This window comes from Muntiacus reevesi, chromosome 3 (assembly GCF_963930625.1).
Source record: "Muntiacus reevesi chromosome 3, mMunRee1.1, whole genome shotgun sequence".
In the NCBI taxonomy this organism is placed as follows: Eukaryota; Metazoa; Chordata; class Mammalia; order Artiodactyla; family Cervidae; genus Muntiacus; species Muntiacus reevesi.
Window position 1 is genome coordinate 164,737,048 of NC_089251.1, and position 17,052 is coordinate 164,754,099.

The following is a 17,052-nucleotide window of genomic DNA, read 5'->3' on the forward strand; positions in this document are numbered from 1 at the left end:
TTCTCCATGAAGCTTTCTCCTGCTTCTCCATCACTCGCGGCTGCGCAGGTTATTAAACCACTACAGCATGTGTGGTCAGCACTACAGGCCTGAGGGCCTGAAGATAAAGCATCAGTCGACTGTACAGACACCAGACAGACACACGGTACACACTCAGAAAACATCTGATCAACTCAACTTTTATTAGCTTTCTCCAAAGTGTTCGTTGGTTCCCTCCAGTTGGTGGTGAGAGGTTCGGGAACAGGGAACCGGCTCCTGTTTCCCCATGAACCCTGGCCGGGTCAAGTGCAGCCACAGATGAAGTCTTCTACCTCGATAAGCAGGGCAGGAAGACTTCCTACAAAGCCCTGCTGGCTCCCGGCCATGTCTCTCTTTTTCTTCTCTTGAGGGGACCCATACATCAGTCTTCCTCTCTGGGTCCGTGTATCTTTACACACTCAGGCATCTAACACACAAACACACACACACACACTCTTTCTCTCTTTCTCTTAAAAATCCTGACCTCTATGGAGCCCCTCCACCCTTGGAACACCTTTCCAATGTGATGGAACAGACTGTCACCTTAGCGCCAGCTTGGGACTCACTGGGTCCCTTCTAAATTAAATCTGTTTCACGGGTGATTTACGATATCACAGACATATTTCCTAGAGAACCTACAAATCCCTTTCTTGGAAAGCCAAGACCCAAAATTGCAGCTTTAATCCACATCATGGTGAGCCCTGCCTCCCCTCCACCATGCGTATTCATCGCGTTTCCAAGGAAGGGTAGTTTGTGGAGACCTCCATTCCCAGGAGGAAGAAATGGAGGGCACCCTCTTTACCTGACTGGGGCCCCTCCAAGCGCCTCCCGCCCCTCCTCTCAGCTCTGACTCCCCAGGCGAGGGCAGCCTGCTTCAGGGGCGAGCGCGCACGGTTCTGTCTCAGCCCGGCCGAAGCTGGCCGAGCGCGGACGGAACGCCTTCGCAGCATCTCCACGCCGAGGTCGCGTGGGCGTCTCCGGGGTGCTGTGCTGAGAGCCGGACCCTGGCCTCCCATGGAGGCCCTGCAGTCTCCCCGCCTCGGGAACGGGCAGCTCCAACCGGGCTGCTGGCCAGAAACCTCTAGAGTCTCCTCCTCGCTCCCCACCATCAACGCGTCCACAAAACCCTCAAGATACACGAGACCGGGCCCTTCTCACTGGGAGGGCTGAGCCTCTGCCCGCTTCCCAGGACGGCGCGGCCCTGGTCATCCTGCGAACCGCCCTCAGCGCCCCCCGCCCCCAGCTCTGCTCCCCCCATCCCCTCCCGTGGGAAGTCCTCTGGCAACTCCCCTGCCGCTCACGGTGACAGCCAGGCACCTCACGACTCTCGCGGGGCACGCGTGTGACACGCCTGGGGGCGTGTCTGCTGGGACCCACGGCTGCGGGAGGAAGGGATCTTCTTCAGGGTGGGGTGGAAACCATACCTGCTATCTTTGCAGGACCATCCTGTGCCCGCCTCCCACCCTGGTCCCCTGACGGCGAAACGAGCGACCCCAAAACAGAGGCTGAAAATGCCAGACGCTCCCCTTTCCAGCCTCCCTCTCTGCTGGCCCGGAGCCTGAGGGCAACCAGCCGGGCGCTGCCTGCCTTCAGGGCCCGTGACTGAGGGGAGGCACTGCCTGTCGCCACCCAACGTAAGAGGGTGGGTGCCGCCCATAGTTTAGGATGCGGGAACAGAAAGATGGAGACTCCCCCCGCCCCCACCCGGGCCCCCTGAGCCATCAGATTAGCCCTGGACGTTCCGCCTCAAACTCCAGACCCCCCCCCATGTTGTGTCAGCCACTTTTCATGAGATATTCTATTGGAATCGAAAACTTCCCGCTGATACCCACACCCTAAAAACAAACCAAAACGAAAAGCAAAACTTCAGGGCAGTCATGGAGACGTGGAAACCTCCCAGTTCAAGGCACCTGGGCGGCCCTTTCGATCGTGAGACGGTGCCGGCCATCCCCGGCGCCAAGGCACTGGCCCCGCACTGCCGTCGAGGATAACGTCCGGTCCCCAGCCCCCACCCTCCCGGACCCGCTGAGGTCCTGGCTCCCGGGAGGCCCCCCTCTCCACTGGCTGCTCTGAGGAAGCAGCCGTCTCCCCCTGCAGGACGGGGCGGGGGGGGACACACGCCTGTCCCCGGATTTCCCCGTGGGTGACAGCCGTCCGCAGACCCCCCAAAACCCCCCCTGGGAGCTCCCCGCTGCCCTCAGGGTGCCCACTACTGTGCCTCACAGATGCCAGGTGTTTCCCTGGCTTCCCCCAGGTTCTCCTTATTTTCCCTGCTGCGTTAATCATCAACGTGTAACTTCTTTCTCTAACGCTTCGGTGGCTCTGACCTTTGCCCTCGGTGTCAGCGAACTGGCCAAGGCAGTTCCCAGCCAGGGCCCGCCCCGGGGCACCCTCAGCCAGCGGACAAGCCCGGCCCGGTCAGGGCCGCCGGGCACTCCTGAGCGGCCGGCGGCCAAGGCTCCTTTGCCCACTAAGCACTTCTCCTTCCCACGCAGGCCTCATAAGAGTTAATAAAAGAGCACTAGAAAGAAACCTCGGGGGAGGCGAGCACTCAATGAGCCTCTTTATCGGCTGGGGCAGAAGGGCCAGGCGGTGGACACCACCTGAGTGAGCGGAGAAAACGCTTCAGGGTGCGTGTCTCAGCGATGCGGAGAGGCGGTGGGGGGGAGGGAGCACCGCGGCCTCTTCGGGGACAAGGGCCCCCCAGGGTGACCGGCACGCAGCGGGGAGGAACAGCCCCAGAAGCTGAAGGGGCTCAGAGTCACATTTTCTCCGCGTGAGCGCCAAAGTCAGCCCAGATGTGCATTCAGCCTGCAGACTTCTGTCCCAGAAGATGCCGTCACGGAACCTGTCCAGCTCTGACGCATCTCTGTGACACCAAAGAATTCCCTGTCTTTGCTCGGCTTGTTGAGTCACGGTACAGCGGGTAAATAAAGACTAAAGCTGCTTCAGGATTACAAACAATGCTATTTGCTCACCATATACCCAAGTTTCCCCCGTGGAATTAGAAATGTAGAATCTGGGCGGTGGAAAGGGATGTTCCATCTCTCGGCCAGTTCTCATGTTTCAGTTAAGATTTCATTTTTCTCACAATCTGTATCAAAAAGTGGTCTCATCTCCCAGGGCCCAAAGGGCCGGCCTGGTGCCTGTCAGGCTGGGTTCAAATCCTGGCTTTCCCACCCCCTTGGCAGTCGCTGGGTGGGCAACCAGCTAACCTCTCGGGGCATCAGTGTCCTCATCCGAAAATCAGAGGCGGGCAGAATAATACCCACAGGGAGGGAGACAAAAGTGAAACTCTCAGAAGAGTGTGGTAAGCACAGAGGAGGGACTCAACTGCGTTAGTTATGAATAGGAATGGTTGTGCTTCTGCCCTACCCTCTACTTTTTCTTTAAAAAAAAAAAAAAAAAACCCTAAGTTTTCATCCTCCTGATATCACAGAAGATCGACTGTGTAACTGCCCCTCCTCTGGATCAGAGAGCCGCCCCCCGCCAACTGCAGGAAAGGCATGAGGTGTATTCCCTAAGTACCTACCTGGTACCCGGCCAGGTGTCCCCCTGTGAGACAGGTATCATCAGCCCCATTTACAGATGGCAGAGGGGAGGCTGGGGAGAATATATACCCACCAAGGTCCCAGTCAGCAGGACACAGAGGTGGGGTCTGAACCCACACGGTCAGAAGCAGAAAGGAGACCCACCACTCTACGGCAGCCTCACCAAACTCTCCATTTTAAATGACCCACCACTTAATGGGGTTGGAGAAGGAGAATAAGAATTCTGTGGCTGCTATCCAAAAGTCTACAAGCAATAAATGCTGGAGAGGGTGTGGAGAAAAGGGAACCCTCTTACACTGTTGGTGGGAATGCAAACTAGTACAGCCACTATGGAAAACAGTGTGGAGATTTCTTAAAAAACTGGAAATAGAACTGCCATATGACCCAGCAATACCACTTCTGGGCATACACACCGAGGAAACCAGATCTGAAAGAGACACGTGCACCCCAATGTTCATCGCAGCACTGTTTATAATAGCCAGGACATGGAAGCAGCCTAGATGCCCATCCGCAGATGAATGGATAAGGAAGCTGTGGTACATATACACCATGGAATATTACTCAGCCGTTAAAAAGAATTCATTTGAATCAGTTCTAATGAGATGGACGAAACTGGAGCCCATTATACAGAGTGAAGTAAGCCAGAAAGATAAAGAACATTACAGCATACTAACACATATATACGGAATTTAGAAAGATGGTAACGATAACCCTATATGCAAAACAGAAAAAGAAACACAGAAGTACAGAACAGACTTTTGAACTCTGTGGGAGAAGGTGAGGGTGGGATGTTTCAAAAGAACAGCATGTATATTATCTATGGTGAATCAGATCACTAGCCCAGGTGGGATGCATGAGACGAGTGCTCGGGCCTGGTGCACTGGGAGGACCCAGAGGAGTCGGGTGGAGAGGGAGGTGGGAGGGGGGATCGGGATGGGGAATACGTGTAGCTCAATGGCTGATTCGTGTCAATGTATGACAAAACCCACTGAAATGTTGTGAAGTAATTGGCCTCCAACTAATAAAATAAAATTAAAAAAAAAAAAAAAAGAATTCTGAAATTTTTTTTTTTTAATGTTTTTATTTATTTATTTGGCTGTGCCAGCTCTTAGTTAGTGGATGCAAACTCTTAGTCACGGCTTCTGGAATCTAGTTCCCTGACCCAGGCCCCCTGCACTGGGGGAACAGAGTCCCAGTCACTGGACCGCCAGGGAAGCCCCAAGAATTCTGAAATTTCAATCAGCCAACTTGATACATTACAAAAACATTATCCTTATTCCAAAAGGCCATTAGGCAGATATTCAAGGCCCAGCAAAGTCAAAATGTATTCTGATGAATGATGTTCCAAGCTGCTCAAGGAGCCACGAATTCACGTGTATCCTTGCCTGGCAGGCCCAGGGACACACACCCAGGAGCGTGTTGGTCAGGTCATCGAATACCCTTCCCACGGCAAACAGAGCAAGGAAGCAGCCCCCAGTCCAGGGGTTAAGAGCTCAGGCTCTGCAGGCTGGAAGGCCCGTGCCCCACCGACCAGCAGGGCAATCTGGGGAGAACCACGTCACCTCCCGGAGCCTCTAATTCCTGAACTGTAAAATTCAGGAAACCGAGGGACCCCGCTGCCGTGGGCTGCTGTGATAAGGAGGTGAGTTACAACGGGGAAACTTGCGAATGCTCGGTCAGGGCCAGCTGTGACTGAAGCTGGGTGCATGAGCCCCAAGACCGTGGACCCTGGGGCCCGCTCCCGGGCTTTCGTCCTCGGTGACCTGGAGAAAACCGCCTGGACTTCCCTGCTGCGCCTCAGTTTCCTCATCTGGAAAACTGGGATAAGAGAAACCGAGAGGAAGGGAGGCGATGAGGGTTACGTGGAGTGACAAATACAAAATGCCACATAGGGACCTGACACACGGTAAACACTCCGTCATCCTTCGCTAGTTCTAGAGATCCTTCCGGTTCAGAGAGGAGCCTGTCCTAAGTAAGGGACGCAAATCTAAATAGCTCTACAGCTGAACGAACAGGACACTCACCAGGTCTGCTGTCCCCCAGGGCCCCAGGACCCTCAGAAGACCTGGGACACAGCCACCACTGCAAGGCTCCCCTGGACCACCCGCTTGCTGCTGCAGAAGCCTGAATAACACATTTTTTTTTCCTATGCTTAAATGCACCCAGGCGGAAGGAGACTTGCAAAATACACTCTTCAAAAACTGGCCATAAATGCCAATCGAGACACACACAAGAGGCGACCTGACGGAAACCGTCAGAGATAACGCCTGTGTCAGAGCAAAGCAACAAATGAACCTGAGAAATCTCAGCCACTTGGGACCTTGCAGCTCGAACAGGTGTTCCTGTTAGTCACTTTTGGCAATAAACTGACACGCCCTCCCCCATCCCTCACTTAACTCCCAGCACCTCTCACGTCCCCAGTACTACCAGAAAAGGAATGTGTTTGCAGGAAACTTAAGCATAAAGCTTTTAGAACTGGGAACTCTCTTTTTTCTGACTGGTTCTGATGGCAACCTCTCCTGACCTTTTAAAAAGAACAGGCTGGGCCGCCCCTGAGCAGAGCAGTCAGGGAAACAGCCCCGCAGGAATCCCCCCAGCCCGGAAGCCTGCTCCAGCAGCCGCCCTGTTCGCTCCCAGTCTCCCCTGCTCTTGCTCCCGGCTTCTCCTCCTGCGCCTGTCACATTTCACCTTTGGGGCAGTGGGTTCCTCGTCATATGTACCCACACGAGCACTGTGACCCCACCAGGCACTGGAGTCCTGTATGTGCTTTAGACTTCCAGGCTTTTTTGGAGAGTAGGATTTTTTTTGCAAGTTGCTTTATTTACAATGCCAAGTTTAAAAGTCACTAAACTAAAATTAACTGGACAATAAAACTAGGCAGAAATTGCTTTACAAAAAGGGAAAGCCCAAAATGCCACTTTCCATAGGGAACCCACAGTTCAATATTATTCAGAGCAAAGAAAAGAAACTTTTGATCATACTAGAAGAAACTGGGCCATAAGTTTGGGAACTGTACTGAAACTACATATGCAATGAGGACAACATTCTGCTAATACAGTTGACTTGCTGCTGCATTTGTTGCCTGTTTTTCTAATATTAACAATTATAAGCAAAGCAGTGCAACTAGCATTTGAAATAATCCTTACAGTGTTACAGCGTCAGACATGAAATTTTACTTCTCCTCACACCACTGGTTCTCTTTGCGTACGTAGGCTTCCTCTTCTTCAGTAAAATCATTTTTGATGTTGAACGTCTTTCGAATCTCCTCAGGAGTTTTCCCCTTGATCATATTAGCAACAGTCTTGCAGGTAACATCAAGCCAACCTTTAATGTCTTAGTTTGCTGTCAATATAAGCTCAAAGAGTGTCCCTTGGTCAGCTTTCAGGAATTCTTGATCCCAAACAGGTATATCATCTGGTCGTTTTTCTTTGTTTTCACATCCTCAGGAGGAGGAGGGTCATCCTTGTGGTGGGTGCACCACTGAATGACCTTTTTTAATATTGCTGCATTAACATTTGGCAAGGGGACTGGATCATCATCTCCTTCATCACCCATTCCCAAATCTTCCAACGTAGTCTTGATGGTCACAGACTGTTTTGCAATTTCAACATCAACTTCGAATATCTTTCCATCAGAACTCTGCAACTTAATGGAAGGCATGGTGTTAGGTCTCAAGGAGATGGCGGGCCAGAGGCTGAAGTGAGCAGGGCGTCATCGTCAAATAGCAAAACTCAAAGGCGGATAACGAGGCCAATACAGCCGGAGGGTAGGATTTTTATTTGTTGCCAAAGACTTTTTCTCACTTTCAGGTCTGCCCCGTTCTGAGCGTTGGACGATGGTGGCCAGCTGACCTCTGTATGAGCAATCCTGGGCCCCCTGCTCGACAGGGCAGCATCTGGTGGCCGACCCTCCGCAGCGGAGAGACTCTAAGACTCGGGCTGCTGCAGTGTGTGGGCCCAGGGAGATTCAGTACGTGAGGACCTCAGCATGCCACTTGTCACTCGGCCACAGGGTCACAATTTCACAGTGCTCCCAGAAGTGCTGTTCACATAACTAGACTTGCCTGGTGGCTCAGATGGAAAAGAATCTGCCTGCAGTGCAGGAGAGGTGGGTTTGATCCCTGGGTCGGGATGATCCCCTGGAGGAAGAAATGGCAACCCACCCCAATATTCTTGCCTGGGAAATCCCATGGACAGAGGAGCCTGGCGGGCTACAGTCCAAGGGGTCGCAGAGTTAGACAGGACTGAGCAGCTAACCCTTTCACTTTTCACTTCACAAATGAATGCTGCCCCCAGAGTTGGGCAGAGGCAGTACTGGTAGCCTACCTCCCTCTGGGGTTTAATTAAAAGGAGACCTTTCAAACACCCATCTGGGACTAATATTGTATGCAAGTCAGGTTTCCCGTGTTGAGCTAAAGTGATCAGGTCAGAAACTTCTACACAAGTAGGAGGAAAAACCTATGCTTGCAACACATGTGTTTGCATTCAGGCAACACGCCCAGATTCTGCTTCTCTATGTCCACAGAGAAATGAGCAGAAGTGCACTGCAAGCCTTTCAGCCTCTAAAACCTCAGACACACAGAGACGCTCTCACAGTCCCCTCTCAGGGCAGCCTTCGATTGTGGGGACCTGCCCTCCAAACCTCCCATCACAGACGCCGGGACCCCCTTCTCGCCACCGTTTGCAACTCAAGTGCTAAAACTTCTAAATCTCTCCTTCTTTTCCAGATGTCCCCTGAGGAACACCCAGATGACTGTGGCGTCAACTGCAAGCTTCAGGGAAGGCGTCTGTGAGGCCATGAACAGGTTTTTTTACTCATTAAAACCCCTTCACTTCACAGAAGTAATAAGCCTGAAGTCAGCAGACTATAAAACTCGTAAGCCTCGTGTCCCCCACATCTAAAGAGGCTTGCAGAGAGCTCCCAACGTGGCAGCATCATCAAAGAGCCCACGGAGCCCCCGCCCTCTACCTGGCGCTTGGACAGAAAGCTGGCATGAACAGGGCCTCGGCCCAGGGCAGGGGCCGCCTTTGCAGCGGGAAGGCCGGGCAGGGGCTCCAGTGGGGGAACAAGGCGCTTCTCAGCCATCTGCATGGCGCCGCCCTGGGGAAAGACGCGGGCACCCGGCTCCCCGGGGCGAGCAGGGCCTTCCTGCGCTGCGCTCGGGCCGAGTCCCGCCCTGGAACCCTGACCCCGTCTCCGACGCCAACTCCAGCCGGGTCGGCGGGTCCTTGGAGCAGCCCCTGCGCCGAGTGCCCCGCACGAAGCGCGGGCGGCGCGCCCTCCCCGGGCCCCCGGGCTCCACGTGGGCGGGGGTCCCGCGGCCGGCCTCCTGGAACCGGACAGAGGAGCCCAACTCCGGGCCCGGGGGCCCCAGGGACTCCCCGCCCCGCAACCCCGCACCCCTCGCCCGGACCGGCACTCACGGTTCCATCGCGGCGGCGCGGCCCTCGGCGCCGGGCGGGCTCGGGGCGCTCACTGAGGCCGCGGCAGCCGGAGCCGGAGGGACGGCGGCCCGGGGTGCGCCGGCTCCCGGAGACTCGCCGGAGCGCGACGCGCGGCCCGGTCACGTGCGCGGAAGCGGCTCGCCGGGGGGAGGGGCCGGGGGAGGGGAGGGGTGCAGGGCTGGGGAAGGGACAGGGGCCCGGGAAGGGGCGCGCGCCGGGGGAGGCGTGGGCAGCCCCGGCAGGCCTTGCTTCCAGGCCGCTGGGGAGGGCCCCCGCGGCGCGACCACCTCCCCGGAGCCCCTGGAGTAGGGGGGTGGAGGGGGATGTCAGGCAAGGGTTCACAGTAGAATGAATGAAGGACTTGACTCACTCCTTGCGCCCAGCGGAGGGGACAGCACGTTAGTTCAGCCACCCTTTGCTTCCAGAGCGTCTTCATCTCGGCATGAGAATGGCCGTGGGAGTCCAGGAATGCCCTGGTTGTCTGAAAGGTGTCTGCATAGACACCCATGCCCGTGTGGCAAGTCACTTCACTCGTGTCCGACTCTTTGTACCCCGTGGACTGTAGCCCGCCAGGCTCCTCTGTCCATGGGATTCTCCAGGCAGGAACACTGGAGTGGGTGTCTGCATTTTTCTGGTGAGGGGGTCTGTAACCTTCCATTTTCATAAACAGGTTTGTGACCCCAGAGACGTTAAAAACTGGGGCAAACCTCTGACACACCCAAGTGATGAGGACGGGTGAGCTTTTCTGGTAGCTTCTCCCACAAACCTTCTCTGAACTACAGAGCGTGCAGGTTTTCTGCCCCAGCACAAGCGCTGTCTCAGGAGGGATGTGTGTGCCCACCTCCCACGGAGCTGGCAGCGTGACCCTGCAGGTCGTGGTTCTGCCAAGCGCCGGGACAGGAGCAAGTGTTCAGAAACGTCGCAGTCCAAGTTGTTTCTACAGGGTGTGGAGACATGGGCTGACCAAAAGCACTTTCTAGATTGAACATCTTGCGTCTCGGTCCTAAAGTTCTGAAATCCAGAACAGATGAAGATATTTCCAGACCCTCTTTGGAGCACTGGTTGCAATGTCCCCTGTCCCCTGAAGGCCCTGAAATGTTGCTGGCGGCCTATTTAAAGTCAGTCTGAAGGAGGGAAAATGAAAGACTCCGGCCGCCTTTCTTGTGCGTTTCTCATTGGCTCACTAAGCTGTCCACTGGCTTGAAGATGCCCACATGAACATCCAGTCCCTGTCCTCAGCAAACCTAGAGGCAGAGGTATTAACAGTTACCAAAGCAAAGTGGGACGAGCACGGATTTGCTCGGTGGCACTGAGGAAGGGGGGACCTCCAGTCAGCCGGGTGGGGGTGGGGGGGAGAGAATGCATGGTGTCCGGGCTCATGGGGTGAAGGTTAGACAGGGGGTGGGGTTGGGGGGGAGTGTGGCAGGGACGGGGTTACCAGGCAAAGCAACAGCCTCAATCCTGGGTAATTATGACAAGAAATTCCATTCACACTCTGAATCTGAAACTGCGATTCCTAAAGGAATAACAAAAGACTATTTCTCGAATTCTTTTCATACAGTCGCAGAGGGACAGGGTTCTTCCTGACAAGACCAGGAAATGTAAACGCCACTACCTGCAGGGACAGGCGGGTAGCAGCGTCTAAAGGGGGCAGCTGCCACTCAGCGCTTTGAAAAGAGTTTGACTTCAAATGAGAGTTTTCAGGTGACGGCCTTCTGATTCCAAAACGTGGCAAACTTGTTCAAAAACAATATTTGAATCTCTGAGGATGAAACCAAACACGTTGGTGTCTGCATTTGCCCAGAGGCAGCTGGCTTTGAGCTCTCAGTTGCAGCCAGGCTTATCGGGTATAGAAATGCCTGCTCGGAGGACTGGGCCAGCAAGCTCGTCTCCCGGAGACATCCCCATAGACCCCTTGCTCTCTTCCGATGACTCCAGGTATTAAAAGAGTTGACATCTTTGAGGCCCACACTGCCTCCTGATAACTGCTCCAGGAAGTGGTCCTCCCTTGAGCTGTGACCCTGCGTCACTTCCGTCCCTCTTATCCTCACTTGTCTGTTCTTCCAACATTAGCTGAGCACTCAGGGTGGGCCGGGCATGCTTCTCTGCTCTGGAAACACAAGGCAGAATCCATGGGCAAGTCCTCGACTCCTGGGACTGACCTTCTAGTGGGACACAGTCAGCCGAACAAACAACAACCAATCACATCGTTTGCACTGTGGCGGGAGAGGAAATGGAAGGGTGCCGTGATGCTGTCTGTGACCAAGGGAGAGGGACGTCCATGTGCTGGGGTTTGGAGGAAGCTGGTCTGATGCTCAGCCTTCCCTCACATCCCTCCACGTCCTCCTCCAGGTCCCCCTCCTCCAAGCGTGCTGCTGTTGGGTTAAGCTCAGAATGAACACGCTGCGGGTGAGTCTGTGGCAGCCTGAGAGTGAGTGCGTGGGCAGCGTCCACCCCTTGGGTCCATTACTCCATCCTCAGGCTGCCCCCTCCGCTTTCCGCTCAGGTTCATGCTCTCCAATGAGAATAACCAGCAATTGCTGAGCACCTGCAAAGCCTAAGGCCTGTAAATTCTCTTAACAGCTTGATGAGTTACCAGTGGTCATCGTCCTCATTTATAGACAGGAAACAAGCCAGGAGAGGTGAAGTGCTTTTTCTCAGGAGCTATTTGACCTGACCCCAGCGTGGGACCTCCAGTGCTGGCGTCTCATGCATTATTGAATGTGACAGGGATGCAGCGTGACCAGCTGAGGCCGGATGCAAACGGGCCACCAGCTAGAGTCTCTCTAACCACAGAGATACTCTGATGCAAATGAGCCCCCAGCTGGAGTCTCTCTAACCACAAAGACAGCCCACATTTGTCAACTCTGTTCTTATTTTAAAACCTTCTAAGATCCAGTTATATCATGTCCACAGTATTCCCCAATAATCCTATTTAATTGGGAATTTGACCCATGGGTAAATGAGTATGTACGTATTTGAAACCCTGCTCTGCTATGCTCAGTAGCTTCAGTGGTGTCCGATTCTTTGCAACCCTATGGACCGTAGCCCACCAGGCTCCTCTGTCCGTGGGATTCTCCAGGGAAGGATACTAGAGTAGGTTGTCATTTTCACCTCCAGGGAATCTTCTGGACCCAGAGATCAAGCCTGTTTCTCTTAGGTTCTTCACCACTAGCGCCACCTGGGAAGCTCATTTGACACCCTGCCTTGCTGATCCTGGGTCAGGAAGATCCTCTGGAGAAGGGAATGGCAGTCCACTCCAGTATTCTTGCCTGGAGAATCCCATGGACCGAGGAGCCTGGCAGGCTACAGTCTGTGGAATCGCAGAGTCAGACACAACTGAGTGACTAACACTGCCACTAATACTACTTGCTTCAAAAAGGATCTCAGTGTCAAGAATAAGATTGATCTGATACCACTTATTCTTAAAAAAAAAAATCCCTACTCATACCTGATGTTCATTTCCTAAGGGTCAATGAACCATTTCTTTTAAATAATCTCCTTCTAGAATAGGACCAGAGTCAAGCCCACCAGCCTGCAGCATGCTGACTCCCACTCATGGCTCTTTTTCAGAGTTCAAAGCAACAACTCAAGACGCCCATCTGCAAAAGCTGTGCTACCCCAGAAAATCAGCTGTCTGCTCCAAGGGATGCAATTCACTTCCCTGCTTAGCAAGGGACGTTCGTCTAGCATTTTGTAGATACTCTGTTGTGGTTTCCTGGCCTCTCGTTAACAGTAATCAGTGACAGCTAACACTGAGTATTCATGTTCTTGGTGGGCCCCCAGTTCAGGAAAAGAAACGGCTTATTCCAATTCCTCCTAACCTACTGTCTTTGCTCAGGCTGCCTCAACAAAATGCAGAGTGACCGGCTTATGCAAAAGAAGTCCATTTCTTCACACTGCATGCATGCATTCAGTCACTTCAGTCGTATCTGACTCTTTGGGACCCCATGGACTGTAGCCGCCCTCCCCACCCCCACCTCCCCCAGATTCCTCTGCCCATGGGATTCTCCAGGCAAGAATCCTGGAGTGGGTTGCCATGCCCTTCTCCAGGGTTTCCTCACCTAGAGGCTAAAAGTCCCAGATCCAGGTTCTGGCCAATTCAGTTTCTGATGCGGGCTCTTCCTGGCTTGCAGACAGCCCCCCTCCTGCTGTCCTCACATGACTCTTCCCTGGTGCAGGGTCTCCCCGTCCCTTCTCACAGGACACAGTTCTGTCAGACCAGGGCCCACCCTCATGACTTCTGTTGTTGCTCAGTCATGTCTGACTATTTGTGACCCCGTGGACTGTAGCCCACCAGGCTCCTCTGTCATGGGATTCTCCAGACAGGAATAATGGAATGGGTTGCCATTTCCTTCTCCAGGGGATCGTCCTGACCCAGGGATCGAAACTGGATCTCCTATATTGCAAGCGGCTTCTTTACCACTGAGCCTCACTTAACCTTTAATTACTTCCTTACTTCTAATAAAGCCATGCTGGGGGTTAAGACTTCAACCTAGAAACTTGGAGGGAGTACGAATATTTGTTCACTAACCCTCCTGCAGCCATGAAATTAAAAGACGCTTGCTCCTTGGAAGAAACACTATGACCAACCTAGACAGCATATTAAAAAGCAGAGACCTTACTTTACCAACACAGGTTCGTCTAGCCAAAGCTATGGTTTTTCCAGTAGTCATGTATGGATGTGAGAGTTGGACTATAAAGAAAGCTGAGTGCAAAAAAATTGATGCTTTTGAACTGTGGTGTTGAAGACTCTTGAGAGTCCCTTGGACTGCAAGCAGATCCAACCAGTCCATCCTAAAAGAAATCAGTCCTGAATATTCTTTGGAAGGATTGATGCTGAAGCTGAAACTCCAGTACTTTGGCCACCTGATGCGGAGAGCTGACTCATTTGAAAAGACCCTGATGCTGGGAAAGATTGAAGGCAGGAGGAGAAGGGGATGACAGAGGGTGAGATAATTGGATGGCATCACCAACCCAATGGACATTGAGTAAACTGCGAGAGTTGGTGATAGACAGGGAAACCTGGCTTGCTGTAGCTCATGGGGTCGCAAAGAGTCAGACACGACTGAGCAACTGAACTGAACCCTCCTAAGTGAAAGATTTCTTGAAAAGAAAATTTTTTTCTGACCTAGATAGTACAGAGAATATGGAAGAATTAATTCTGCGCCAGCAACTCGGTAATTGCCTACTCTTTGTTCCAAGGCAGGAAAGTCTTCCTTAAGCATGATGACAGTTGATGACAGTTGACGTTAGCGACATCTCTTGGCCTGTGGTCTGACAGCTCCTGGACAGCCCCATGCTGCTGAGTTATCCTCCCTGCAACAAGCAGAGGTACTTGCACAAGCAGCTCAGTTCTCCCCCTGCTGCCTTCCCAGGACTGCCCGCCCCCATCATTTGTAGGCGGGCTCAGACTTCCCAGCCCACTTGTTGCATCACATGTGGGTGCTTCCTTCTCACTGTCTTCTCTACTAAGAACTGACCATTAGAAGCAAGGGTCTAACTCTTTCTGGTTCAAATACTTTCTCTTGCTTTTCAAGTTCAGTAATGCCAGGAGCGAGCATCCCAGGTGGCTCAGTGGTAAAAAAGAAAAAAGAAAAAAATCTGCCTGCCAGTGCAGAAGACTCAGGTTTGATCCCTGGTCTGGGAAGATCCCCTGGAGAAAGAAATGGCAACCCACTCCAGTATTCTTGCCTGGGAAATCCCATGGACAGAGGAGCCTGGTGGGCTCTTAAGAGTCAGACATGACTGAGCAACTAAACAACAGTAACGCCAGGAGCACAGAAGTTCCCCCTGGCATTTACTGACAATATGAGGCTATTGTTTTTGTTGTCTAATTAAAATTGCACTTGTTCCCAAGTTTCATTGCTGTATGACAAACTACCCTGACCTGAAGTAACTCTGTTGGTTTTCTATTTCCACAAATTACTCCGGGCTTGGTGGCTTGAAACAGCATCTATTATGTCTCAGTCTCTGGGGGTAGGGAGTCTGGGTGCAGCTTAGCTGGGTCCTTGGGCTCAGGCTCCCTCACAGGCCGCAATCAAGGTATCAGCCGTGGCTGAAACCTTCTCAAGGCTCAGCTGGGGAAGGATCTGCCTCCAGGCTCACACTGTGTGTGTTGGCAGGATCTGGAGGTCACGCTCAATTCCTTGTCACCTGGGGCTCCCCTCGGGACAGCTTACAACGCGGTAGCTTTGCTTCCTCTGAGTGAGCAAGTGCGGAGAATCAGAGTGAGAGGGTGACGGAAGTCAGTCTTCTGTCACCTTATCTCACAAGCACGATCCCATCACCTTTGCTCTGTTCTTTCCTTTATCAGCAGATCACAGGTCCAGCCCGCACTCACGGAGTGGGGATCATGCCCGGGTGTAGGAGGCAGTGGGAGCCATCGCAGACGGCGCCTCCTACAGAGACTTGAGAGCAGCTGATTCTCTCTCGTGGTTCTCTGTGTTGACTGAGCTCAGCTGGGTGGTGCTTGCTGGGGGTCTCCCATGGCAATGCACTCAGATGCCATCTGGGGCTGCAAGTCACATGATGGGTCGTCTCCACTCTGGGGGAGGCAGGTGTGGTGCGTGAGCTAGGGTGGCTGGAAAGCTGGGGGCTGGCCAGGCAGTGTTCCTTCTTCCCTCTGGCTTCTCCACGTGGCTAGCTTGGGCTCCCTCACAGTCTCAGGGAAGCCGGACTTCACACATGGTGCCTGGTATCTCCTGGGACAGTGCTCTAAAACACCTAAGCTGAAGCTGCAGGGTTGCAGTGATCTACTCTCAGGCGTCATTCAGCATCTCTACCACCACGTTCTATTGGTGAAACGAGAGCCAGAGCCTGCCTGGGTCCCAGGGCAAAGGGCAACAAAAGAGCATGAATCCTGGGAAAAGAGGCTCTTTGGGGTACCATCTTTGGAGTTTAGCTACTGTAGTCTTAAAGTCCACGATCAAGCATGTTTGCTTCACCTCTTTTCTTCATCTCAAAAGGTAAGATAACTGTGCACAGAACCTTCAGAGTCAGTTTTAAGTTTCCCACCATGCTAAAGAGTTTACATATATTATCTCATTCTCTCCTCTAAGAGACCATTAAAACAAATGCACTCTTTCGCCTCAGTACCTGTTGGTATTTGCACAAATGAAGACTAGTGAGTCTGCTGGGGCCCAGTCCTGATCCCACACATACAGCTCAGCACAGCCCTGACTCAGGGCCCCCAGGTGCTCCTGCTTACGAGGAATTAGTGTCCAGTATACCACACTCTTCACCTTCTCTGCTTTTGGTAGTTGGAGAGTTTTTCAGCATCAGTCCCAATCTGTTAGACTAATGGCCCAGTGGTAAAGAATCTGCCTACCAATGCAGGAAGATGCAAGAGATGCAAGTTGGGAAGATCCCTAGAGAAGGGAATAGCAACCCACTCCAGTATCCTTGCCTGGAGAATTCCATGGAGTGAGGAGCCCGGTGGGCTACAGTCCATGGGGTCTCAAAGAGCCGGACACGACTGAGAGGGTGAGCTGAGCATGCGCACCCTTCATTCTCGGAGTTTGACCACTGGATCCCCCACCATCTCCTGTGACCTTTCTTTGTCCTCAGCATCCCAGGGCCTGACACCAGCCTGGTCGAGAGACAGCCCAACACAGGTGCTGAACAAATGAGACAACTGGATTTGTCAGACTACGGGTGATGCACCAGCATGTTTTCTAAGAGTTTAAAGAGAGGCGGACACCTTGCCATGGAAGGACATGGAAGGGGATTGCAAGACAGTGGCTGTAGCCTTTGGAGGAGGGAGGTCTTCTAGCTGGAAGACTGGTCCTGGTTTTCCTGAGACTTTCCCAGGTTTAGTACACACATGGGCATGTGCACACACATGTACACATGGATGAACATGTACACACACACGTGCACACATGCACATACTCCTTTCCCAACTCGAATCGGATAAACCTCAGGCAGCTCAGGTAACAGAGAAGACTGTAGACATGTCTTCTGGGGAGACTGTCCCTGGGCCACCCCGTTCAGACCCACAGCTGTCTTGGTTTTAGAGCCAGAGGGGGTGTGAGATG

The 17,052-nt window shown here is 53.1% G+C and overlaps 1 protein-coding gene and 1 pseudogene across 1 annotated transcript in view; both read right to left on the reverse strand.

The window, feature by feature from the left end:
* The window catches only part of TMEM181 (transmembrane protein 181), a 49,395-nt gene extending 40,274 nt beyond the window's left edge, over positions 1-9,121 (reverse strand). The window contains exon 1 of the mRNA XM_065931058.1: positions 8,993-9,121. Coding sequence (XP_065787130.1) covers positions 8,993-9,000 — 8 coding nt within the window. The 5' untranslated portion in view covers positions 9,001-9,121. The remainder of the gene's footprint in view (positions 1-8,992) is intronic.
* Positions 4,710-7,229, reverse strand: LOC136165112 (S-phase kinase-associated protein 1 pseudogene; annotated as a pseudogene).
* Positions 9,122-17,052: the final 7,931 nt, after the last annotated feature.